Consider the following 23,760-nt stretch of genomic DNA (forward strand, 5'->3'; position numbering starts at 1 on the left):
TGCCTTACCATCCTTACATCTTCTGCAGTGTCTGTTCTGTTCTCTCTTCATTTGGTATTACTTGTATTTTTTTTTGGGTCAAAAAGTCATCACTGTGTAGATCAGAGAATTAATAATTACAAATTACTTGCGTTAAGACTGACAAATGCTAGAGGATCAGTGTGTGCATCTTTCTCAGGCCACACAGGAAGCTTTCCTTCCACCCAGTATCGCCAACAAGGTTAATGGCGAATTTTGCCAAACCATGACAATTGCGATTACATTCCCTCTCCATGAAGGTGAATGAACATCATCAGAACGCCCTACTTAAAAGTAGGATATCATCAACCATGACTGCCAGCACATCTAAAGAGGAAATTCCAGTACAATTCAAGTTAATCCTGTCAACTAAATATTTTACAATCAGAATGAACTAGAATTGAAGTCCGGTGCTCGTCCATTGCCTTAGAGCAAGGCGGTCCTGATTGCCTCAGCCTCCAATATAGCAGCATCATCTCTTGACTGTTGTTGGAATTGCCCAGGTGGTGACGAGGCTGTCATTGTAATTCTTAACCGCAATACCAATATCCCCCTTGTTCTGGATTTTGTTCGAGACAGCATCAATGTATATAAGCACTGAGTGTTGGTTCTGGAGAGGCCTAGTGCGAGATTGTACTGCAATCTATTTCTGTCAATCTAAGTCCTTTTTTTTTTTTCAATAACGATAACATTGCATACCTAATTTATTATATTCAGAGGGAGGAGAGCAACTATGTGAGAGGAATTAGCAGGTATACAGACTTGACCAAATCAAAGGGATGCTTTGATACCTATTTTAAATCTTTTTTGTTATAAGTGAGGTTTGAACTTTTAATTTATAACTCAAAGAGGGATTTGGTCTCTTTTTGGTGGCCATTGAATCAAAACTCAGTGGTTCTGTCAATTCTAAGTCACTTAGAATGGAAAAGGGGATCAAAGCATGGAAAAGGAAAAAGAACGCAGGAAGTGCTCGCACCATCTTTTGTATTTGAAAAGTACAAGGATAATTATGATGGTGTTAGATCCCTTTTATAAGAGTAGCTACAACTATTTGTGTAGGTGCAAATTCAATGAAATACGGCACCAACAGTAGGTACGGCTTCTTAGTTATATTATAGTTTCTGTAAATGTGCTTCTTTTTTTTTTTTTTGTTTTTGCTGATAAAATTCATATCTATCTATGTTTTTTTTTTTTTGTTAAACAGTTACACACAAGTTAGATTAAAATTAACCGAAACACTCCGAGGTTAAACCTAGGGGGGACCCACAAGAAACATCCATCCATAGTTATTAAATCCGGCCCGGTCCGGCGGTTCGACCGGTCAACCCGGCGAACCGGCCACTAAACCGGGCCGGTTCTTCAATTGGATCGTTTTTGCATAGGAACCGTTGACTTTTCAACAGACCGGCGGTTCAACCGGATTAAACCGGAAACCCGGCCGGTTTTGTGGGCAGACCGAGTTTGAGGAAAAAAATGTTTGTCCAAGCCTTTGCTTGGATTCGAACTTCCGACCTTCAACTTTGTTTGTGCGTAGCTCACCACCAGACCACTTTGTCATTTGTTCATTAATGGCCATTCTTATGCTATATGAATGTTTTGTTAATTTCATCTTTATTTTTTTTTAAACTCTCTCCAAAACAAATGTATTTGGAATCTTTTAATAAAACTTATGACCCTTATATTCTATAAATTATAAAATAGATTTCAAAAATAACATATTACATAATTTATTTTAAAGACAAATATTATTTTTTAAATATTTTTTTGCATTTAAAATTTGTAAATAATCTAGATAATTACAGTAAACATCTACACTTGAAGTTTGGTGGATTACTAATTAAATTTATGTTTTGCTGATTCTTATATGAATTAAATATTCTATAGCAAATTAAATTAAATGAATATTTGTTATGACATTATTTATTACAATTTATCTCATATATCCTATATCAAATTTATAAAATATAATATTTAAATATATGTAGTAACCCACTGGTTCAACCACTCACCCACCGGTTGAACCAGTGACCCGTTGACCCACCTCCTTCGCCGGTCTCCTCTCCGGGCCAAGTTTAATAACTATGCATCCATCTAGTCAATTTGTGACATTAAAATTAGCCGAAACACTCCTAGGATTAGACCTAAGAGAGATCCATAAGAAACATTTATCCACCCAATTGGTGAGAGGAAGGTGCTTCTGTGGACCTTAAGTCTAAGGGCATTACCTCACACACACTCAATGTGGGATGAAAACCATCCTACCGTCTCAGCCGGTCTCACTCACACAAACATGGTGATTTTTTTGTCAAACAGTTACATACAAGTTAGATTAAAATTATCCAAAATACTTCGTGGGTTGAATCTAAGGGGGATCAGGACCGCTCCTGAACGGTCCCCTCACAGAAACAAAGGTAAGGCCATAAATAAACCACGTCAACTGATTGTTTTGAAGGAAAAAAACGTCACCGTTTGACGAAAGGAAAAAAATAAGATTGACGGACTCCGTTTCCTCTAAACGGAAGAATTGAAATTTTGAAAATGAAGTTCAAAATTTGAATTAGCCGCACAAACCAAAATCGAGAGAAGAAAGCAAGCTGGGTATGTCATTGTTGCTTGGCTGACGTGAAATTAGGTGGAGAGAGTTGGGTTATGGCATCAGAAGAAGAAGGAAGAAGGCAAACAGTTAGAATGCTGTAAAAGAAGGCCAACGATGTCTTCAGAAATTGTATGAGCAATGCGAGCAAGACAGCCGGCAAGGTAGAAGCGAATTAAAGAGGAAATTCATTATCTGACGTTGCCCACCATTTTTTGTGCAACTTAATAGCAGAAGCAACTGTGCATAAGGGCATTCGGTGAAACAAAAAGCTCTCAACGGGCCAAGGTAACGTGATTCAACCATATCAACAACTTTGTGAATCTTATACCAGCAATTTTTCTGAATGTTAGATTCAGTAAAGACATAATATGAAGATAATAGAAGAATAGTCAATGTGTACTGTATGTGTGTGTGAGAGCGTGCAGTTTTGCAGTGATGAACTATTTAACAAGTGAATGAATGTACATGCTGCTGTAGATAAGTTACATGTTATAACCACCCTATTACAATCTTTGTGCATCCACTAGTTGGTCCATGGTCATCACGCAATCTTAGTTTGCCCCTCTGTTGAGTATGCAGTGTGTATAAAATAGAGGTCTGGGGTTTGACCTAGGAAAAGCAGAGGAAAAGATATATGTGAATAATAAATAGATGTACCTGGTTTTGTAAGTAAATTACATGATGTAAGAAATGTATTAGAATGAGTAAAAAATGCTTGTTTGGCCCTGAAAATGTAGAAATAGTAGAAAATGCACAGGAATTGGCTTAGGCGATTGTCAGTAACGAATTACATAACGTCCAATGAAACAAAGTACCTAGAACCTAAATATAATCACCAGAGTAGATGTACATATAGTTAAAATAGACTTACATGGAGTGAAAAACACATTACAGTCCGTATAACTTAGTGTACATGGAGTTATATTTGTACATAGATAATGCCATTGTATTAGAGTAAAAGTAAAGTGATGTGAATCATTAATCATATCGATGGGAGTAATAATAGAATTTGGTGTACGAGTAATGTGTGTAACATAACATATTATAAACGGTAATACACACTTATATTGTCGTTTACATACATACTATTCATGAACTATTGTAAATTATGGTGTTGGATGCATAATTGGTAGGAGCAAAAGTAATGAATTGTAGAGAAATTGGCAGAAGATGAGACTCATGAGTTAGGAATGGAGTTCAACATGGAAGAGGATGCGTACAAGTTTTACAACAAATATGCCTTTAAAATGGGATTTAGTGTACGCAAAGATTATTTAAATAAACACAAAGACTATTTAGTCTATTTTATGCGGTTGTCATTAACGAATGACATAAGGTCCAGTGAGCTAAACAATCTAGAATCAAAATATAATGACCAGCGTGGATGTACATACAGTTAAAATAGACTTACATTGTGTGACCAATATATTACAATCGTATAAGTTAGTGTACATGGAGTTGTATTTGTACACAGATTGTGTTAGAGTAAAAGTAAGGTGATGTGAATCATTAATCATATTGATAGCGTAATAATAGAATTTGGTATACGAGTAATGTATGATTCATAACACATTATGAATGGTAATATACATATATGTTGTCGTTTATGTACATACTATTCATGAAGTGTTGCAAATTAGGGTGTTTGATGCATAATTGGCAGGATCAGAAGTAATGGATTGCAGCAAATTGGCAGAAGATGGGACCCCTAAGTTAGGAATGGAGTTCAACAGCGAAGAGGATGCGTACCAATTTTACAACAAATATGCCTTTAAAATGGGTTTTAGTGTACGTAAAGACTATCTGAATAAAGACAAAGACGGCGTGACCACGTTTAGGAGATATAGTTGCTGCAAGGAAGGTGTAAAGCGCAAGTACGAAGGTGATGTGATGCCAAAGAGGACACGAGCGCCGACGAAAACAGGGTGTGGAGCTAAAATGGTTATCGTGTTGTTTAGAGGAACAATGAAGTACCGTGTGCATGACCTTGTCTTAGAGCATAACCATGAGTTGCACATTGCTCAATGTGCGCACATGATGCCATCACAAAGAAAAGTGAGCGAGACTCAAGGATTCCAAGCTGAAATAAGCGAGGACGCTGGGCTTTCATTGAAACAGAGTCATGAGCTTATGGGAAAGGAGGCAGGTGGGATGGGAAATATGGGATATACTCGAGAAGACCTGAAACGATATCTTCGTACTCGACGGGAAAGGAGTTTGAAATATGGAGAAGCAGGTAGCATGCTGAATTATTTTCAAGAGCAAACACTCGAGAATCCATCGTTTTTTCATGCCGTACAGCTGGACTGTGAAGAGCAGATAACGAATATCTTTTGGGCTGATGCAGGAATGTTAATTGACTACAAATTTTTTGGAGACGTAGTCACATTCGACACAACCTACAAAACAAATAAAGAATACCGGCCACTTGGAGTGTTTGTGGGTTTTAATCAACATAGGCAAATTGTGATATTCGGTGCTGCCCTTATGTATGATGAGACTATAGATTCTTTCAAATGGGTGTTTGGTACATTTCTAGCAGCAATGTGCGGAAAGCGTCCAAGTACCATACTAACCGACCAAGATCATGCCATGGCAGCCGCTCTTTCAGTTGTTATGCCTGAAACATTTCACGGTCTATGTACGTTTCACATAAGGCGTAATTTTATGAAACATCTTGGCAATCACTACAAGGAAAATAGTGATCTTCCATACATGTTTGGTGCATGCATGTATGAGTTTGAAGAAGTGGAACAATTCAATAGGGTGTGGGAGGCGATGGTGAAGAAACACAATCTTGAAAATAATGAATGGCTCTCTGGGTTGTATAGAATTCGTGATAAATGGGCAAGGTGCATGATGAAAGAAAGATGGACCGCGGGAATGCGAAGCACCCAACTTAGCGAAAGCCTAAATGCAGCAATTAAAAATCATTTGAAACTGGATCATGACCTTGTGCAGTTCTTTAGACATTTCAATCGGGTGGTTGATGAAAAGAGACATAATGAACTGATCGCAGAATATGAAATGAGGCAAAAGCTCCCCATGGTCGGGTTAAGGCAAACACCTATGCTTGTGCATGCATCAGAGACGTATTCACCAACCGTATTTGTTGCATTCCAAAATGAATATGGCGAGTCAACAGCTATGGTTATATTGAGACAGCAAGATGCAGCGATGATTGTGGAGTTTGCGGTCATGAGGTATGATGGAGGACCTGAAAGAATAGTGGTATTCAATCGGAATGATCTAAGTGTACGTTGTAGTTGCAAAAAATACGAGAATGAAGGCATTTTATGTGGGCACGCGTTGAAGGTGTTTGATACTGTGGGCATAAAAATAATTCCTCCTGAATACATTAAGAGGCGATGGACAAAAAGAGCTCGGGCTGGAGACTGTTTTGATAGGCGAAGACAGGAAGTTGTGGCTGATCCTAAAATAATGATTTCAACTCGTTATCGGGAGCTCGCTCCACCCATGATTAAGGTCGCAACTCGAGCAGCAATGTCGGAGGACACCAGCAAAGTAGCAATCACTATCATATCCGATTTGGCAAAGAGAGTTGAGCTCCTCCTCTCAGAAAGTGAAGAACAACCTTTGCAAAATCAAAAAAATCTGAATATGGAGGAACGGGATAAAATTGAAATTGTGAATGAAATGGGGGAGGCAGTAGTCGCAAGAGGCATTAAAAAACGAGGTGGTGGGAAGAAAAGTAGAGTGATGCGAAGTTGGATCGATAAATTTGACAGAGTAAAAAGAAAATCTAGATTATCAAGGACTACACAAACTACGGTATGGATCAAATTTTGGTACTCAGGGAACATTTATGCTAAAACTAAGTTATCGTTATGCTATTAACTAAAGTTTAGGTATCATTCATTATGAAATAATATTATTGCCGTGTCAATACTGTAGGCCTCAGAATCGGAGCCGACATCGATTTCATATGAGGAATACATGTTTATGGGATGTCGTTCATCTACTGACTCTGTTTCGGTTAGTATAAAACGGACATGACTGTTGCTTTTATTTGGATGTTTCTAACAGCATAAATAGTTACATTGATCTTACATTGTGTGATAATGTTGTTACGGCTGTCATCCCTCATGATATACCTATTTTGTTTGTCTTATACAATGATTTGGTCCATACGAAACTCGTAGACGCATTCAATGAGCCAGACAGTGAATGGCCCTCCAAACGCTATTGCTCCGAATATCGATGAAAGTGAAACGGTATGTATATATTCAGTAGTTAAAATAAAGACCTTCTTATTCGTGTAGTAGAGCTACCTTTTTTTTAGGGTTAATATCAGAAACCTCCTTTGAGGTTTCTTCTAATCACACCTAGAACCCCTCATGTTTTCGAAATCACACTTAGCACCCCTGGAATGACAACTTTGGTATCATTGTCCGCCCCTCATTATTTTTGTTCCACTTTTACCCTCCTTGTGAACTCTATTTATGTAACTCACATCCCTCCACGCAAAGGTAACACTACAAAATCGTTCTCAAGCAGTGTAACATGTTTTGAATATTTTGTAATTTTATGTAAGCTTCTTGTACATCTTTATAATAGATTGCATTTCTGTTATTAAGTTTTACAAATAATTCACATAAAGTTACACATTGTTTAAAAAATGTTACATTGATCTGAACGGTGATAAAAAAAAATGTGACTATGGATTGTTATAATGGCAGCAATAGTTTCAATATGTGATTGTAGTTGTAAATCAACTTGCTCTTCCATTTTTATGAAAATGAGGTCGTATAAATAGTTTTTTGTGCATTCTAGTCGAATGGAGTTTGTAAGTTATTAGTATTGCGATACCCTATTATCAAGTAAAAATGGATTGCTAATGCTATATACTCGTGAATTCCCATCATCTTTAAACTGCTTTTACATTATGTTATTATTCACTTAGAAATTGCAATTTTGGCAATGACACTATGTCCATTGCCAAAAGTCAACATCACTGGAAACTCTATAGCTATTTAATATTAGGGAGTGGGATAGGAACAATTGTTAGATCAACCATCCCTAAATCGTGTAATATTTTTTGAGCATTTTGTAATTTTATGTAAATTTCTTGTACATCTTTACAATAGAAGTCTGATAAGTTGTTATTGTACATATGAGTCCAATATGTAATAATCGTATTTGTGTTGATAAATTTTACAAATAGTTCAATTAGAATTACACTTTGTACAAAAAATATTACATAATTATATAATAGTTTTACATAATTTAGGGAAAACCTCAAGGGAGGTTTCCGAAATTAACTCTACATAAATAGAGTTCACAAGGAGGGTAAAAGTGGAACAAAAATAATGAGGGGCGGACAATGATACCAAAGTTGTCATTCCAGGGGTGCTATGTGTGATTTCGAAAACATGAGGGATTCTAGGTGTGATTAGAAGAAACCTCAAGGGAGGTTTCTGATATTAACCCTTTTTTTATAGTATTGTAATGGTGGGCACCCGAAAGCTGTCAAATCATGCAAATTATGTAGTTAACGTATGCTCGCTTTAATAACATATTATTTTTTATTATTCGAAGGTTCACCGTTTGGTTAATCAGAGGCCTCCTACAAGTGTCCCTACAGAATGGATGCATCCCAGATTTTCTATTTTTTCCAAGGATAACTCTGTCAGAGATGTCTTAATGGTCTGATATATCATTTTCATTATAATGTCTAGTCCAATTTAACTTTATAAGTGAGCAATATAGGCATTGGTAATGATTTGTTGACAGTTGATTACTTATACTATGTAATGTAGGAGGAGCGTGCAGCACTTTTAACACACTGTGATGTTGATGCATATCATGTATTTGCATCTTCACCCCAGGTGATAAACTTTTATCGTTACAGCACATATTTATGTACTGTTGTTAATTGGAGACTTGGATATCGTATATCATTAATCGTATGTTTCATTAATAATATTGCTGATTCACCATCGTTACGCATTTCAGGGAAGAAATAACACCCAGGGATTGCAATTTCGCGTTGACGTCGCCTCCCCCGAGAATGAGATTGATGAATGATGTGTAACTATATTTTTTGAACGAGACATTAAGTGGTTGTCCCAACTTAGGAATACTGCATATGTACGTGTTACAAGCAGTTAATAGGGTGTTACAACTTATTGACGAGGTTGTACAGGCACCATTGATATTTCACTCTTTTCAAATTTAGACAAGTGGATTACAATTGTAATCACATGTAGTGGTAGTAATCATCAATGTTTGTATTGGGTTATATAAAATTGTTAGGAAATTATAAAGTTGGTAGAAAATTGAAGTAACAATTTTACAATAGAATTGAACGTGTTTTTTGTGATCGGATATTTTTCACTAAATCGACCATAACAGTTGAATGGCTGTCGTGATATGTATACCATTCTACTACATTCAATTGCATACCTTAATAACATATTTATTGGCATAGATCGCACCGCCAAAGGTACGATGTATAAGATAACACAGTCTAAAGTATAAATTGTCTTGATTTTGTTACGATACTAAATTCGAATTATTATTGGGCTATTTTTATTAAAATATTATCATTTAGGCCATTTGTTTTGTATCGATTGCCGAATTTAGCGCCCCATTGACATGATGTATCACAGACACATCAATTGGTATTACAAGGATTAGGTACAAGTTTTTAGGTTAATTGAATTATGGTCAAGCCAGGTCACGACCACATGTTGGTAATAGGTGCGCATAAGAAAATGATTCCTTGGAGAATTAATTTGTAACGTTAAAACGAAGTTTTACAATGTCACAAAAAGGAAGAACGAACAGTACACAATGGGTTACAACCAGTAAGGGATATGTTACTGTTGCGTTACAACTAGTTACGACTGTTTAACATGCATCATTAACATCCAAATATGGTAAGCAATTTGTGGGAGTAGAGATTATAATGAGTATAGCTTTATCGCTACCCTGATGAACATTGGACTACATCCCTTGTTATCAGTTGTATCCCATACAACACCTGGGAACGCCGTCATGCATTAAACAGTGGGGTATATACCTTTGAAAGTCATCGTCGCTTGATTCAGTAAAGTCAGATAGGTCCGGGTCCGATATAAGCATGGGATCTGCTAAAATGTGTTGAACCATACCATGTCTTTTTGCGGCCTGGATCTCATGGAACCTGTGAAGCCTACGCTCCATCTGCATAACTTCTCGCTGTAGTCTATGTAATACGCTTGCATCATTGGTTTGTGATCCTATAACAAGATCCGCTGACCTTGTTCTTGGGATGCGGATGCCATGCCAGCGACAAAATACCTCTAATTCCATTCTTCGCTCACGAACAGGCTCCCATATGGGTTCATGGTCCATAACGAAATAGCCAGACGGTAGATGATCGTTGACCGTATTTTTAAAAATGTGACCAGCTAGTCCCAGAGAGTTGTTGGTGTTAAGTGGAGCGTTCCTGAACTCGCGTTTGGTACCATATAAAATCCTCCCATCTGGTGTTTCATACTTGCTTATGGCATTTGTTGGATCTAATGATACTTTCCGTCTTTTTTGCCGAACATTTGATGGTGAGCTTGTATGAGAACCTTCGTTTGTGGATTGCATGACTATGCTAATACCTATTGCTTTTTGGTTGGATGAAAGGAAGGATCTACTGATAAAGAATTAGGTGGGAGAAAAAAAGAGGTAGAAATTTTTAACAGAGCACCTATTTAAGACCATGCATAGTAAATGGTTTCTTCTGACAACTTCACCAACTGCTTCCTATGTCATTTCATGTTGTTCTCCACGGGATAGTACTCCTGGGTGAGTACATGAAGGCATGGCAACCACCTATTAACGAGACAATAGACTCAACATTTAGTCAAATGTATAGTGTGTGGATGAAATAATTGTTTAATTTGATTCGATCATGACCTGTACTCCAACAACAATTGGGTCAGGTGAATACCCAATTATTCGTCAGTCACCTTACTTTTCAAGTGTAACAAGAAGTTATCACCAGTATTTACATAAATTACAGGACGTTAATAAGCTGTTACCGCTTATTGATGTTCTTGTACAGGCACCTTGTCATTTGCCTATATGTTAAAATTTAGACAATTTGTTTACAATTGTATTAACGATAAGTATTACAGATAGTATTACAAGCACTTCAATAGGTATTACTCCTTCAGTACAGAAACGAACTTACAATTGGCGGCTTGGCTTGGTTCCACATGACCACATAATAAGTAACAGTTTCGCAGAAGAACATGATACTTCGTTGGGACAAGTAATTTGAAAGTAGGGTAACTAATATTTAAAATGCAACAAATTTTGATTACTCCATGTACATGTTGAGTTACAACCAGTTATGTATATGTTACAATTCATTACAACTAATGAATATGGAAACGGCAGTTTTTCGTCTTATCTAGTTAAAACTACTGATATTACAACTAGAAATTCCCTGATATTACAACTAGTGATACTACAACTAGTTAATATCCGATGAACCTTTCCTCTTCTCTCGTGTGCGCAATTGCCCTTGGCACAAACAATAAGTCCGACCCTCTAACACATATAATTTCTTAGACACTTTAGTAAGTGTCTATTGAGAACATAGAGATGGTCGATTCGAACCCCAAAACAATTGATGTAGCGAGGCCTTCTCGAACATCTCATTAAATTAGCGAGATCTTCTCGAACATCATGCAACCTACTGGCTGCTATTTGACACCCAAGAGCTTGATTTCTGTGTGAACCCTCTATTGATGACACTGCAATTGAGGTTAGAGGAGGGTTGAAGAATACTAATAATAAATTTCATGCACGGATTCATTGCCACCCTTCAGTAGAATGAAATGGGAAGTGTGAAGTTATTGAAAATGAAAAATGTTTGTGTAGTAATGAAAGGTGGACGAAAAAATTTTTGTTGTTGAGGGATATACTACTGCAACCACACCCTTTTATACTCCGCAGGACCCTCACGATGTGGTAAAATATCACTGGACAACGCATTCCAGGCCAAACAATTTTGTCGTGGCAGTGGAAGCTGTAGAGTTCGATGCATGCCATTGAATTGTGTCAAATCTGTTCACACAATAAAACAAATTATGCACCTGGCTCATGAAATGACCTATACACCAATATCAAGGGTCATGTGGATAAACAGTTACACATCAGTGACGTGTACGTTTCACTATGTACGGATTGCGTTACAACCGGTTAGATGTATGTTACAATTTATTATAACTAATGAATTTGCAATCAGCAGCTTTTCGTCTGCTCTATTTAAAACTGAATAATATTCGAACTAGATATTCCCCGAATTACAACTAGTGATAATACAACTAGTTAATATTCGATGAACCTTTCCTCTTCTCTTGTTTGTGCTATTACCCGTGGCAGAAACGATAATTCCTCCCACTGACACATTAAATTTCTTAGACACTTTATTAAGTATGTATTGAGAATAGTTACGATGATCGTTTCGAACCCCAAAACATTGCGTAGCGAGACTTTCTCGAACATCTCATTAAAATAGTGAGATCTTCACGAACGCATATGAGGGCAACTAGTACATCACGGGAGAAGAGACTGTAGACCCACATGCAGTGCCTGAACCATGTCGGATAAGTTTTGTTACGTTTCCAGGCCAGATTTGTTGTACCGACAGTGAATATACGTGTTACGTGCTGTTGCCAATCGTTTACAGACTTCAACACATGGCCTTGCAGCTTTTATCATGTTTTGGTCCTGTCCACCAACTTTTAAGAGTCACGTGGATACAGAGTTACACCTTAGATTCATGTACATTTCAATGTGTGCATGCACAGTTACACTGTCACAGGGAGGTATGACAGCCCAAATTATGCAACAGTTTCTTGGCCAAGAGTCAGATGTGTAACAGTCTATGACCTTGGTCAGTGTATGACCCAAATTTACTACCTCTATGAGCGGTTCGTACCTCCTTCTGCTCCAATGCTCTATAGGAGATTTCAAATTCGACCCCAAATTTTATGTATGTTGTAACTCAGAACGAACAAAGAGGTAAATAATAACTCACGAATTGTAACAATATATGAACAGTTTGTCAATCGTATGGACAAAATTTGTTGAACTATATTTTTAGTATCGATACATAAAATAATAAGTGTTACATCGTGTCACTAATCAGCATCAAAAAATAACATACCAATTGGGCAATTTTTATCATGGTAAGACCTGTATTGCAACATTAAGGGTACCGATGTGAATATTGAATTACACATTAGTGACCTTAATTTCGACACTGTGCATACACAGTAGTATGCAAAATATTGTGCACAAAATCTCACAATGAATGTCAGTTTTTTGGCCCAGAGTCAGATGTGTAAAACTGAATGGCCTTGGTCATTCAATGACCCACAATGTGATAGTACCTGAATAAGCACCTCCTTCTGATCCTGATACTTTATTAAAGATTTTCAATTTTACAACTAATTCACTGAATGTTGTAACTTAGGACGAACAAAGCTGTAAGTAAGAACGTACGAATTGTAACAATTTACAATTAAGGTAACCATTTGTGCATCATTATACAATTAATAGTTTCAATTAGTTGGAGTCATTAACACAAAACAATTGAACAACACAGGTGATTTCAGATAAAAGAGCAATCATATAACTCCACAAAAAACTAATAGTGTGACTTCACCAGTTTCATACAACTATACGACTGCATCTACTGTTTACTCTATCTTCTAGATCACCTGCCAAAATGGAAAGTCAACAGTACAAGGATGTCAGTGTAACTTTGCCTATGAAGGATACATCTCCGACAAACTACAGGCGAAGTTTATATCATATGAGGCGAAAAATTGAAAGTGCTGTCAGCGAAAAATTGCTATTAGGAGCAACAGAAAGGCGACCGCTACCGATATCATCATGAAGGTTTTCATTTGTCGAATATCTTGTTCGATTCGATGCACATGATACGGGAAAGAGTTTGGTTCATTTTGCACTGTTCCGGGACTGTCGAAGGAGCTTTCTCTACTTATTGCTTGTCGATTCGGTGAGGGAGGGCAGTAGTTAGCCTGAACTTGCTCATGATTCCTCCCTATTGGATGACACCAAGCAAAAAAAGCACAGGTTTTTCCTTCACAATAGAAGTACAGCAACCCCTTCGTTGGTTTCTGTGACTCCACGATCTTCAGCCCAGCCCTTTTTCCGCAGTGGCAGTACCGATATTGGTACCTTAACTCAGTAGATCCGCCACCAAAATTGCTCGATGAAGACATTTGAACGATCTAAAACTCCTTTTGGGTCACATAAGCTTTAGTGTTTTAACCTTCTGTTGAATTCATGGTTGTGTGTCGATCATGAGCTAACACGGACCAACACATAGGTGGGAGTTAATATGTGGCAAGAAACGATATAAGCTAGTAACTAAATTCTGGAGAATTAGTAAGTATAGAATAAGTAACATGTTTTTTGAAAACATACACAAAACCCAAAACATGTAATTGACTGTTACAATTGGGTTTACGTATCACTAATCCAATAAATAAATTGATAATCAAACTTTTTGAATAAATGTAATAAACTACTGACCCGATTTGACACATGCATGCGATCTTCGAGTGTCTTCAAATAAACTATTTTATTTTCATGCCATTCGTCATTTGTCACAATAACTATTTTGTAACAACCTATAAGCACACTGTAGCATGCAATCATCAAACATGGAGTTCTGTATTAATTTTCACACTCTAACTTCCCATTGAAACATTTTGTAATAGTCTTTAATAACATTCAACTTCCCAATAACTATTTTGTAACATTCTACAAATACTTCGTAACTAACAATTTTCAAATATGGACTTTTGTAAAAATTTTCAAACTATCCCCTTGCGACTAAGTTTTTTGTAACGGTTTTCGAACATACTGTAACTTCCCAATAACTATTTTGTAATAATTTACAAACACTTCGTAACCAACAGACTTCAAATATGGACTTTTGTATTAATTTTCAAACTGCGCCATTCCAACTAACTATTTTGTAATAGTTAGCGAGTACACTGTAACTTTTAAAAAACTATTTTGTAACAACCTACAAACACTTTGTAATTAACAGTTAAATGTATATGGAGTTTTATATTAATTTTCAATCTGCAACTTCCCAACTAACTATTCTGTAACATTCTACGAACACACTATAACTTTTCCAAAACTATTTTGTAACAACGTACAAACACATCATAACTAACAATTTTCAAATATGAAGTTTTGTATTAATTTTCAAACTGTAACTTCCCAAATAACTATTTTGTTACAGTCATACAAAATACTGTAACTTCCCAATAATTCTTGACTAACAACCTACAAACACTTTGTAACTACCAGCAGTTATATATGAAGTTTTGTATTAATTTTCAAACTGTAACTTGTCAATAACTAATTTTGCAACAAACTAATTGGGCGCTTGTTCTATAGTTACACATTGTTCAATGTAGGTTCTAGTATAGTTGGCACAGAGTCACGACGAGCATCTTTGAACCATAGATTCACGACACAATTGAACCAATTAATGCTCCGTTAATGTTATTACTGACATTATTCTAGTGTCAATAGAAAATCTGAATTAAATTCAGAATTTATGGCCACAAACTCTTTGTAAATAAACAGCACCATGATACAAATTGCTAATCTTGTTTGATGCTAATGTCTCCAGAAAAACAAAACTACTGTCTCAAAAGAAAGGTCCTTCTGAGTAGACTCCATAATAAAATTAGTTACAGCAATCCAAAAGCTGTAATACACATGTAATAATATACAAAAGCACGTCAAATGCAATTTTGTGAATTTCCTTCGCTCCCAGTCATGAATACTTATAAATCAGGCATTACCAACATTCAACTGCGCCCGTTTAGGTACTTGCAGGTTTGCGAAGCTGTCCGGAAACTTTGAGTTCTCCGCTGAGTTACACAATCGAGCTGTGTACAGCACTCGATACTTGCCAACATTTTCCTATCAGCACAAGAGGTAGGAATTAGCATAGTTGAGTGCCGAGGTAACAAGCATTAATTGAATTTCAGATGGATTGTAGGAAATAGATGTACCTGGTTTTGTAAGTAAATTACATGATGTAAGAAATGTATTAGAATGAGTAAAAAATGCTTGTTTGGCCCTGAAAATGTAGAAATAGTAGAAAATGCACAGGAATTGGCTTAGGCGATTGTCAGTAACGAATTACATAACGTCCAATGAAACAAAGTACCTAGAACCTAAATATAATCACCAGAGTAGATGTACATATAGTTAAAATAGACTTACATGGAGTGAAAAACACATTACAGTCCGTATAACTTAGTGTACATGGAGTTATATTTGTACATAGATAATGCCATTGTATTAGAGTAAAAGTAAAGTGATGTGAATCATTAATCATATCGATGGGAGTAATAATAGAATTTGGTGTACGAGTAATGTGTGTAACATAACATATTATAAACGGTAATACACACTTATGTTGTCGTTTACATACATACTATTCATGAACTATTGTAAATTATGGTGTTGGATGCATAATTGGTAGGAGCAGAAGTAATGAATTGTAGAGAAATTGGCAGAAGATGAGACTCATGAGTTAGGAATGGAGTTCAACATGGAAGAGGATGCGTACAAGTTTTACAACAAATATGCCTTTAAAATGGGATTTAGTGTACGCAAAGATTATTTAAATAAACACAAAGACTATTTAGTCTATTTTATGCGGTTGTCATTAACGAATGACATAAGGTCCAGTGAGCTAAACAATCTAGAATCAAAATATAATGACCAGCGTGGATGTACATACAGTTAAAATAGACTTACATTGTGTGACCAATATATTACAATCGTATAAGTTAGTGTACATGGAGTTGTATTTGTACACAGATTGTGTTAGAGTAAAAGTAAGGTGATGTGAATCATTAATCATATTGATAGCGTAATAATAGAATTTGGTATACGAGTAATGTATGATTCATAACACATTATGAATGGTAATATACATATATGTTGTCGTTTATGTACATACTATTCATGAAGTGTTGCAAATTAGGGTGTTTGATGCATAATTGGCAGGATCAGAAGTAATGGATTGCAGCAAATTGGCAGAAGATGGGACCCCTAAGTTAGGAATGGAGTTCAACAGCGAAGAGGATGCGTACCAATTTTACAACAAATATGCCTTTAAAATGGGTTTTAGTGTACGTAAAGACTATCTGAATAAAGACAAAGACGGCGTGACCACGTCTAGGAGATATAGTTGCTGCAAGGAAGGTGTAAAGCGCAAGTACGAAGGTGATGTGATGCCAAAGAGGACACGAGCGCCGACGAAAACAGGGTGTGGAGCTAAAATGGTTATCGTGTTGTTTAGAGGAACAATGAAGTACCGTGTGCATGACCTTGTCTTAGAGCATAACCATGAGTTGCACATTGCTCAATGTGCGCACATGATGCCATCACAAAGAAAAGTGAGCGAGACTCAAGGATTCCAAGCTGAAATAAGCGAGGACGCTGGGCTTTCATTGAAACAGAGTCATGAGCTTATGGGAAAGGAGGCAGGTGGGATGGGAAATGTGGGATATACTCGGGAAGACCTGAAACGATATCTTCGTACTCGACGGGAAAGGAGTTTGAAATATGGAGAAGCAGGTAGCATGCTGAATTATTTTCAAGAGCAAACACTCGAGAATCCATCGTTTTTTCATGCCGTACAGCTGGACTGTGAAGAGCAGATAACGAATATCTTTTGGGCTGATGCAGGAATGTTAATTGACTACAAATTTTTTGGAGACGTAGTCACATTCGACACAACCTACAAAACAAATAAAGAATACCGGCCACTTGGAGTGTTTGTGGGTTTTAATCAACATAGGCAAATTGTGATATTCGGTGCTGCCCTTATGTATGATGAGACTATAGATTCTTTCAAATGGGTGTTTGGTACATTTCTAGCAGCAATGTGCGGAAAGCGTCCAAGTACCATACTAACCGACCAAGATCATGCCATGGCAGCCGCTCTTTCAGTTGTTATGCCTGAAACATTTCACGGTCTATGTACGTTTCACATAAGGCGTAATTTTATGAAACATCTTGGCAATCACTACAAGGAAAATAGTGATCTTCCATACATGTTTGGTGCATGCATGTATGAGTTTGAAGAAGTGGAACAATTCAATAGGGTGTGGGAGGCGATGGTGAAGAAACACAATCTTGAAAATAATGAATGGCTCTCTGGGTTGTATAGAATTCGTGATAAATGGGCAAGGTGCATGATGAAAGAAAGATGGACCGCGGGAATGCGAAGCACCCAACTTAGCGAAAGCCTAAATGCAGCAATTAAAAATCATTTGAAACTGGATCATGACCTTGTGCAGTTCTTTAGACATTTCAATCGGGTGGTTGATGAAAAGAGACATAATGAACTGATCGCAGAATATGAAATGAGGCAAAAGCTCCCCATGGTCGGGTTAAGGCAAACACCTATGCTTGTGCATGCATCAGAGACGTATTCACCAACCGTATTTGTTGCATTCCAAAATGAATATGGCGAGTCAACAGCTATGGTTATATTGAGACAGCAAGATGCAGCGATGATTGTGGAGTTTGCGGTCATGAGGTATGATGGAGGACCTGAAAGAATAGTGGTATTCAATCGGAATGATCTAAGTGTACGTTGTAGTTGCAAAAAATACGAGAATGAAGGCATTTTATGTGGGCACGCGTTGAAGGTGTTTGATACTGTGGGCATAAAAATAATTCCTCCTGAATACATTAAGAGGCGATGGACAAAAAGAGCTCGGGCTGGAGACTGTTTTGATAGGCGAAGACAGGAAGTTGTGGCTGATCCTAAAATAATGATTTCAACTCGTTATCGGGAGCTCGCTCCAGCCATGATTAAGGTCGCAACTCGAGCAGCAATGTCGGAGGACACCAGCAAAGTAGCAATCACTATCATATCCGATTTGGCAAAGAGAGTTGAGCTCCTCCTCTCAGAAAGTGAAGAACAACCTTTGCAAAATCAAAAAAATCTGAATATGGAGGAACGGGATAAAATTGAAATTGTGAATGAAATGGGGGAGGCAGTAGTCGCAAGAGGCATTAAAAAACGAGGTGGTGGGAAGAAAAGTAGAGTGATGCGAAGTTGGATCGATAAATTTGACAGAGTAAAAAGAAAATCTAGATTATCAAGGACTACACAAACTACGGTATGGATCAAATTTTGGTACTCAGGGAACATTTATGCTAAAACTAAGTTATCGTTATGCTATTAACTAAAGTTTAGGTATCATTCATTATGAAATAATATTATTGCCGTGTCAATACTGTAGGCCTCAGAATCGGAGCCGACATCGATTTCATATGAGGAATACATGTTTATGGGATGTCGTTCATCTACTGACTCTGTTTCGGTTAGTATAAAACGGACATGACTGTTGCTTTTATTTGGATGTTTCTAACAGCATAAATAGTTACATTGATCTTACATTGTGTGATAATGTTGTTACGGCTGTCATCCCTCATGATATACCTATTTTGTTTGTCTTATACAATGATTTGGTCCATACGAAACTCGTAGACGCATTCAATGAGCCAGACAGTGAATGGCCCTCCAAACGCTATTGCTCCGAATATCGATGAAAGTGAAACGGTATGTATATATTCAGTAGTTAAAATAAAGACCTTCTTATTCGTGTAGTAGAGCTACCTTTTTTTTAGGGTTAATATCAGAAACCTCCTTTGAGGTTTCTTCTAATCACACCTAGAACCCCTCATGTTTTCGAAATCACACTTAGCACCCCTGGAATGACAACTTTGGTATCATTGTCCGCCCCTCATTATTTTTGTTCCACTTTTACCCTCCTTGTGAACTCTATTTATGTAACTCACATCCCTCCACGCAAAGGTAACACTACAAAATCGTTCTCAAGCAGTGTAACATGTTTTGAATATTTTGTAATTTTATGTAAGCTTCTTGTACATCTTTATAATAGATTGCATTTCTGTTATTAAGTTTTACAAATAATTCACATAAAGTTACACATTGTTTAAAAAATGTTACATTGATCTGAACGGTGATAAAAAAAAATGTGACTATGGATTGTTATAATGGCAGCAATAGTTTCAATATGTGATTGTAGTTGTAAATCAACTTGCTCTTCCATTTTTATGAAAATGAGGTCGTATAAATAGTTTTTTGTGCATTCTAGTCGAATGGAGTTTGTAAGTTATTAGTATTGCGATACCCTATTATCAAGTAAAAATGGATTGCTAATGCTATATACTCGTGAATTCCCATCATCTTTAAACTGCTTTTACATTATGTTATTATTCACTTAGAAATTGCAATTTTGGCAATGACACTATGTCCATTGCCAAAAGTCAACATCACTGGAAACTCTATAGCTATTTAATATTAGGGAGTGGGATAGGAACAATTGTTAGATCAACCATCCCTAAATCGTGTAATATTTTTTGAGCATTTTGTAATTTTATGTAAATTTCTTGTACATCTTTACAATAGAAGTCTGATAAGTTGTTATTGTACATATGAGTCCAATATGTAATAATCGTATTTGTGTTGATAAATTTTACAAATAGTTCAATTAGAATTACACTTTGTACAAAAAATATTACATAATTATATAATAGTTTTACATAATTTAGGGAAAACCTCAAGGGAGGTTTCCGAAATTAACTCTACATAAATAGAGTTCACAAGGAGGGTAAAAGTGGAACAAAAATAATGAGGGGCGGACAATGATACCAAAGTTGTCATTCCAGGGGTGCTATGTGTGATTTCGAAAACATGAGGGATTCTAGGTGTGATTAGAAGAAACCTCAAGGGAGGTTTCTGATATTAACCCTTTTTTTATAGTATTGTAATGGTGGGCACCCGAAAGCTGTCAAATCATGCAAATTATGTAGTTAACGTATGCTCGCTTTAATAACATATTATTTTTTATTATTCGAAGGTTCACCGTTTGGTTAATCAGAGGCCTCCTACAAGTGTCCCTACAGAATGGATGCATCCCAGATTTTCTATTTTTTCCAAGGATAACTCTGTCAGAGATGTCTTAATGGTCTGATATATCATTTTCATTATAATGTCTAGTCCAATTTAACTTTATAAGTGAGCAATATAGGCATTGGTAATGATTTGTTGACAGTTGATTACTTATACTATGTAATGTAGGAGGAGCGTGCAGCACTTTTAACACACTGTGATGTTGATGCATATCATGTATTTGCATCTTCACCCCAGGTGATAAACTTTTATCGTTACAGCACATATTTATGTACTGTTGTTAATTGGAGACTTGGATATCGTATATCATTAATCGTATGTTTCATTAATAATATTGCTGATTCACCATCGTTACGCATTTCAGGGAAGAAATAACACCCAGGGATTGCAATTTCGCGTTGACGTCGCCTCCCCCGAGAATGAGATTGATGAATGATGTGTAACTATATTTTTTGAACGAGACATTAAGTGGTTGTCCCAACTTAGGAATACTGCATATGTACGTGTTACAAGCAGTTAATAGGGTGTTACAACTTATTGACGAGGTTGTACAGGCACCATTGATATTTCACTCTTTTCAAATTTAGACAAGTGGATTACAATTGTAATCACATGTAGTGGTAGTAATCATCAATGTTTGTATTGGGTTATATAAAATTGTTAGGAAATTATAAAGTTGGTAGAAAATTGAAGTAACAATTTTACAATAGAATTGAACGTGTTTTTTGTGATCGGATATTTTTCACTAAATCGACCATAACAGTTGAATGGCTGTCGTGATATGTATACCATTCTACTACATTCAATTGCATACCTTAATAACATATTTATTGGCATAGATCGCACCGCCAAAGGTACGATGTATAAGATAACACAGTCTAAAGTATAAATTGTCTTGATTTTGTTACGATACTAAATTCGAATTATTATTGGGCTATTTTTATTAAAATATTATCATTTAGGCCATTTGTTTTGTATCGATTGCCGAATTTAGCGCCCCATTGACATGATGTATCACAGACACATCAATTGGTATTACAAGGATTAGGTACAAGTTTTTAGGTTAATTGAATTATGGTCAAGCCAGGTCACGACCACATGTTGGTAATAGGTGCGCATAAGAAAATGATTCCTTGGAGAATTAATTTGTAACGTTAAAACGAAGTTTTACAATGTCACAAAAAGGAAGAACGAACAGTACACAATGGGTTACAACCAGTAAGGGATATGTTACTGTTGCGTTACAACTAGTTACGACTGTTTAACATGCATCATTAACATCCAAATATGGTAAGCAATTTGTGGGAGTAGAGATTATAATGAGTATAGCTTTATCGCTACCCTGATGAACATTGGACTACATCCCTTGTTATCAGTTGTATCCCATACAACACCTGGGAACGCCGTCATGCATTAAACAGTGGGGTATATACCTTTGAAAGTCATCGTCGCTTGATTCAGTAAAGTCAGATAGGTCCGGGTCCGATATAAGCATGGGATCTGCTAAAATGTGTTGAACCATACCATGTCTTTTTGCGGCCTGGATCTCATGGAACCTGTGAAGCCTACGCTCCATCTGCATAACTTCTCGCTGTAGTCTATGTAATACGCTTGCATCATTGGTTTGTGATCCTATAACAAGATCCGCTGACCTTGTTCTTGGGATGCGGATGCCATGCCAGCGACAAAATACCTCTAATTCCATTCTTCGCTCACGAACAGGCTCCCATATGGGTTCATGGTCCATAACGAAATAGCCAGACGGTAGATGATCGTTGACCGTATTTTTAAAAATGTGACCAGCTAGTCCCAGAGAGTTGTTGGTGTTAAGTGGAGCGTTCCTGAACTCGCGTTTGGTACCATATAAAATCCTCCCATCTGGTGTTTCATACTTGCTTATGGCATTTGTTGGATCTAATGATACTTTCCGTCTTTTTTGCCGAACATTTGATGGTGAGCTTGTATGAGAACCTTCGTTTGTGGATTGCATGACTATGCTAATACCTATTGCTTTTTGGTTGGATGAAAGGAAGGATCTACTGATAAAGAATTAGGTGGGAGAAAAAAAGAGGTAGAAATTTTTAACAGAGCACCTATTTAAGACCATGCATAGTAAATGGTTTCTTCTGACAACTTCACCAACTGCTTCCTATGTCATTTCATGTTGTTCTCCACGGGATAGTACTCCTGGGTGAGTACATGAAGGCATGGCAACCACCTATTAACGAGACAATAGACTCAACATTTAGTCAAATGTATAGTGTGTGGATGAAATAATTGTTTAATTTGATTCGATCATGACCTGTACTCCAACAACAATTGGGTCAGGTGAATACCCAATTATTCGTCAGTCACCTTACTTTTCAAGTGTAACAAGAAGTTATCACCAGTATTTACATAAATTACAGGACGTTAATAAGCTGTTACCGCTTATTGATGTTCTTGTACAGGCACCTTGTCATTTGCCTATATGTTAAAATTTAGACAATTTGTTTACAATTGTATTAACGATAAGTATTACAGATAGTATTACAAGCACTTCAATAGGTATTACTCCTTCAGTACAGAAACGAACTTACAATTGGCGGCTTGGCTTGGTTCCACATGACCACATAATAAGTAACAGTTTCGCAGAAGAACATGATACTTCGTTGGGACAAGTAATTTGAAAGTAGGGTAACTAATATTTAAAATGCAACAAATTTTGATTACTCCATGTACATGTTGAGTTACAACCAGTTATGTATATGTTACAATTCATTACAACTAATGAATATGGAAACGGCAGTTTTTCGTCTTATCTAGTTAAAACTACTGATATTACAACTAGAAATTCCCTGATATTACAACTAGTGATACTACAACTAGTTAATATCCGATGAACCTTTCCTCTTCTCTCGTGTGCGCAATTGCCCTTGGCACAAACAATAAGTCCGACCCTCTAACACATATAATTTCTTAGACACTTTAGTAAGTGTCTATTGAGAACATAGAGATGGTCGATTCGAACCCCAAAACAATTGATGTAGCGAGGCCTTCTCGAACATCTCATTAAATTAGCGAGATCTTCTCGAACATCATGCAACCTACTGGCTGCTATTTGACACCC

General features: G+C 36.7%; 2 protein-coding genes across 2 annotated transcripts; both read left to right on the plus strand.

The window, feature by feature from the left end:
- The first annotated feature begins 4,288 nt into the window (after positions 1–4,288).
- On the plus strand, positions 4,289–8,662 carry LOC113693310 (protein FAR1-RELATED SEQUENCE 5-like). Its single transcript, XM_027211867.2, has 6 exons — positions 4,289–6,406; positions 6,530–6,610; positions 6,778–6,849; positions 8,174–8,281; positions 8,395–8,463; positions 8,591–8,662. The coding sequence occupies exons 1-6, from the start codon at positions 4,289–4,291 to the stop codon at positions 8,660–8,662; spliced, it is 2,520 nt and encodes an 839-aa protein (XP_027067668.2).
- Positions 8,663–16,713: 8,051 nt separating this feature from the next.
- On the plus strand, positions 16,714–21,087 carry LOC113708462 (protein FAR1-RELATED SEQUENCE 5-like). The gene is made up of 6 exons (XM_072053701.1): positions 16,714–18,831; positions 18,955–19,035; positions 19,203–19,274; positions 20,599–20,706; positions 20,820–20,888; positions 21,016–21,087. Exons 1-6 carry the CDS (start codon positions 16,714–16,716, stop codon positions 21,085–21,087), a joined length of 2,520 nt encoding a protein of 839 aa, XP_071909802.1.
- Positions 21,088–23,760: the final 2,673 nt, after the last annotated feature.

This window comes from Coffea arabica, chromosome 6c, assembly GCF_036785885.1.
Source record: "Coffea arabica cultivar ET-39 chromosome 6c, Coffea Arabica ET-39 HiFi, whole genome shotgun sequence".
Classification (NCBI taxonomy): Eukaryota; Viridiplantae; Streptophyta; class Magnoliopsida; order Gentianales; family Rubiaceae; genus Coffea; species Coffea arabica.

Excerpts from the sequence above, each read along its gene's own strand:
- LOC113693310 (XM_027211867.2), top strand. The coding sequence starts at position 4,289 with ATGGATTGCAGCAAATTGGCAGAAGATGGGACCCCTAAGTTAGGAATG. Across the intron at positions 6,407-6,529 it reads CAAGGACTACACAAACTACG|GCCTCAGAATCGGAGCCGAC; the intron begins GTATGGATCAAA and ends TCAATACTGTAG. Across the intron at positions 8,464-8,590 it reads TATTTGCATCTTCACCCCAG|GGAAGAAATAACACCCAGGG; the intron begins GTGATAAACTTT and ends TACGCATTTCAG.
- LOC113708462 (XM_072053701.1), top strand. The coding sequence starts at position 16,714 with ATGGATTGCAGCAAATTGGCAGAAGATGGGACCCCTAAGTTAGGAATG. Across the intron at positions 18,832-18,954 it reads CAAGGACTACACAAACTACG|GCCTCAGAATCGGAGCCGAC; the intron begins GTATGGATCAAA and ends TCAATACTGTAG. Across the intron at positions 20,707-20,819 it reads CTGTCAGAGATGTCTTAATG|GAGGAGCGTGCAGCACTTTT; the intron begins GTCTGATATATC and ends TATGTAATGTAG.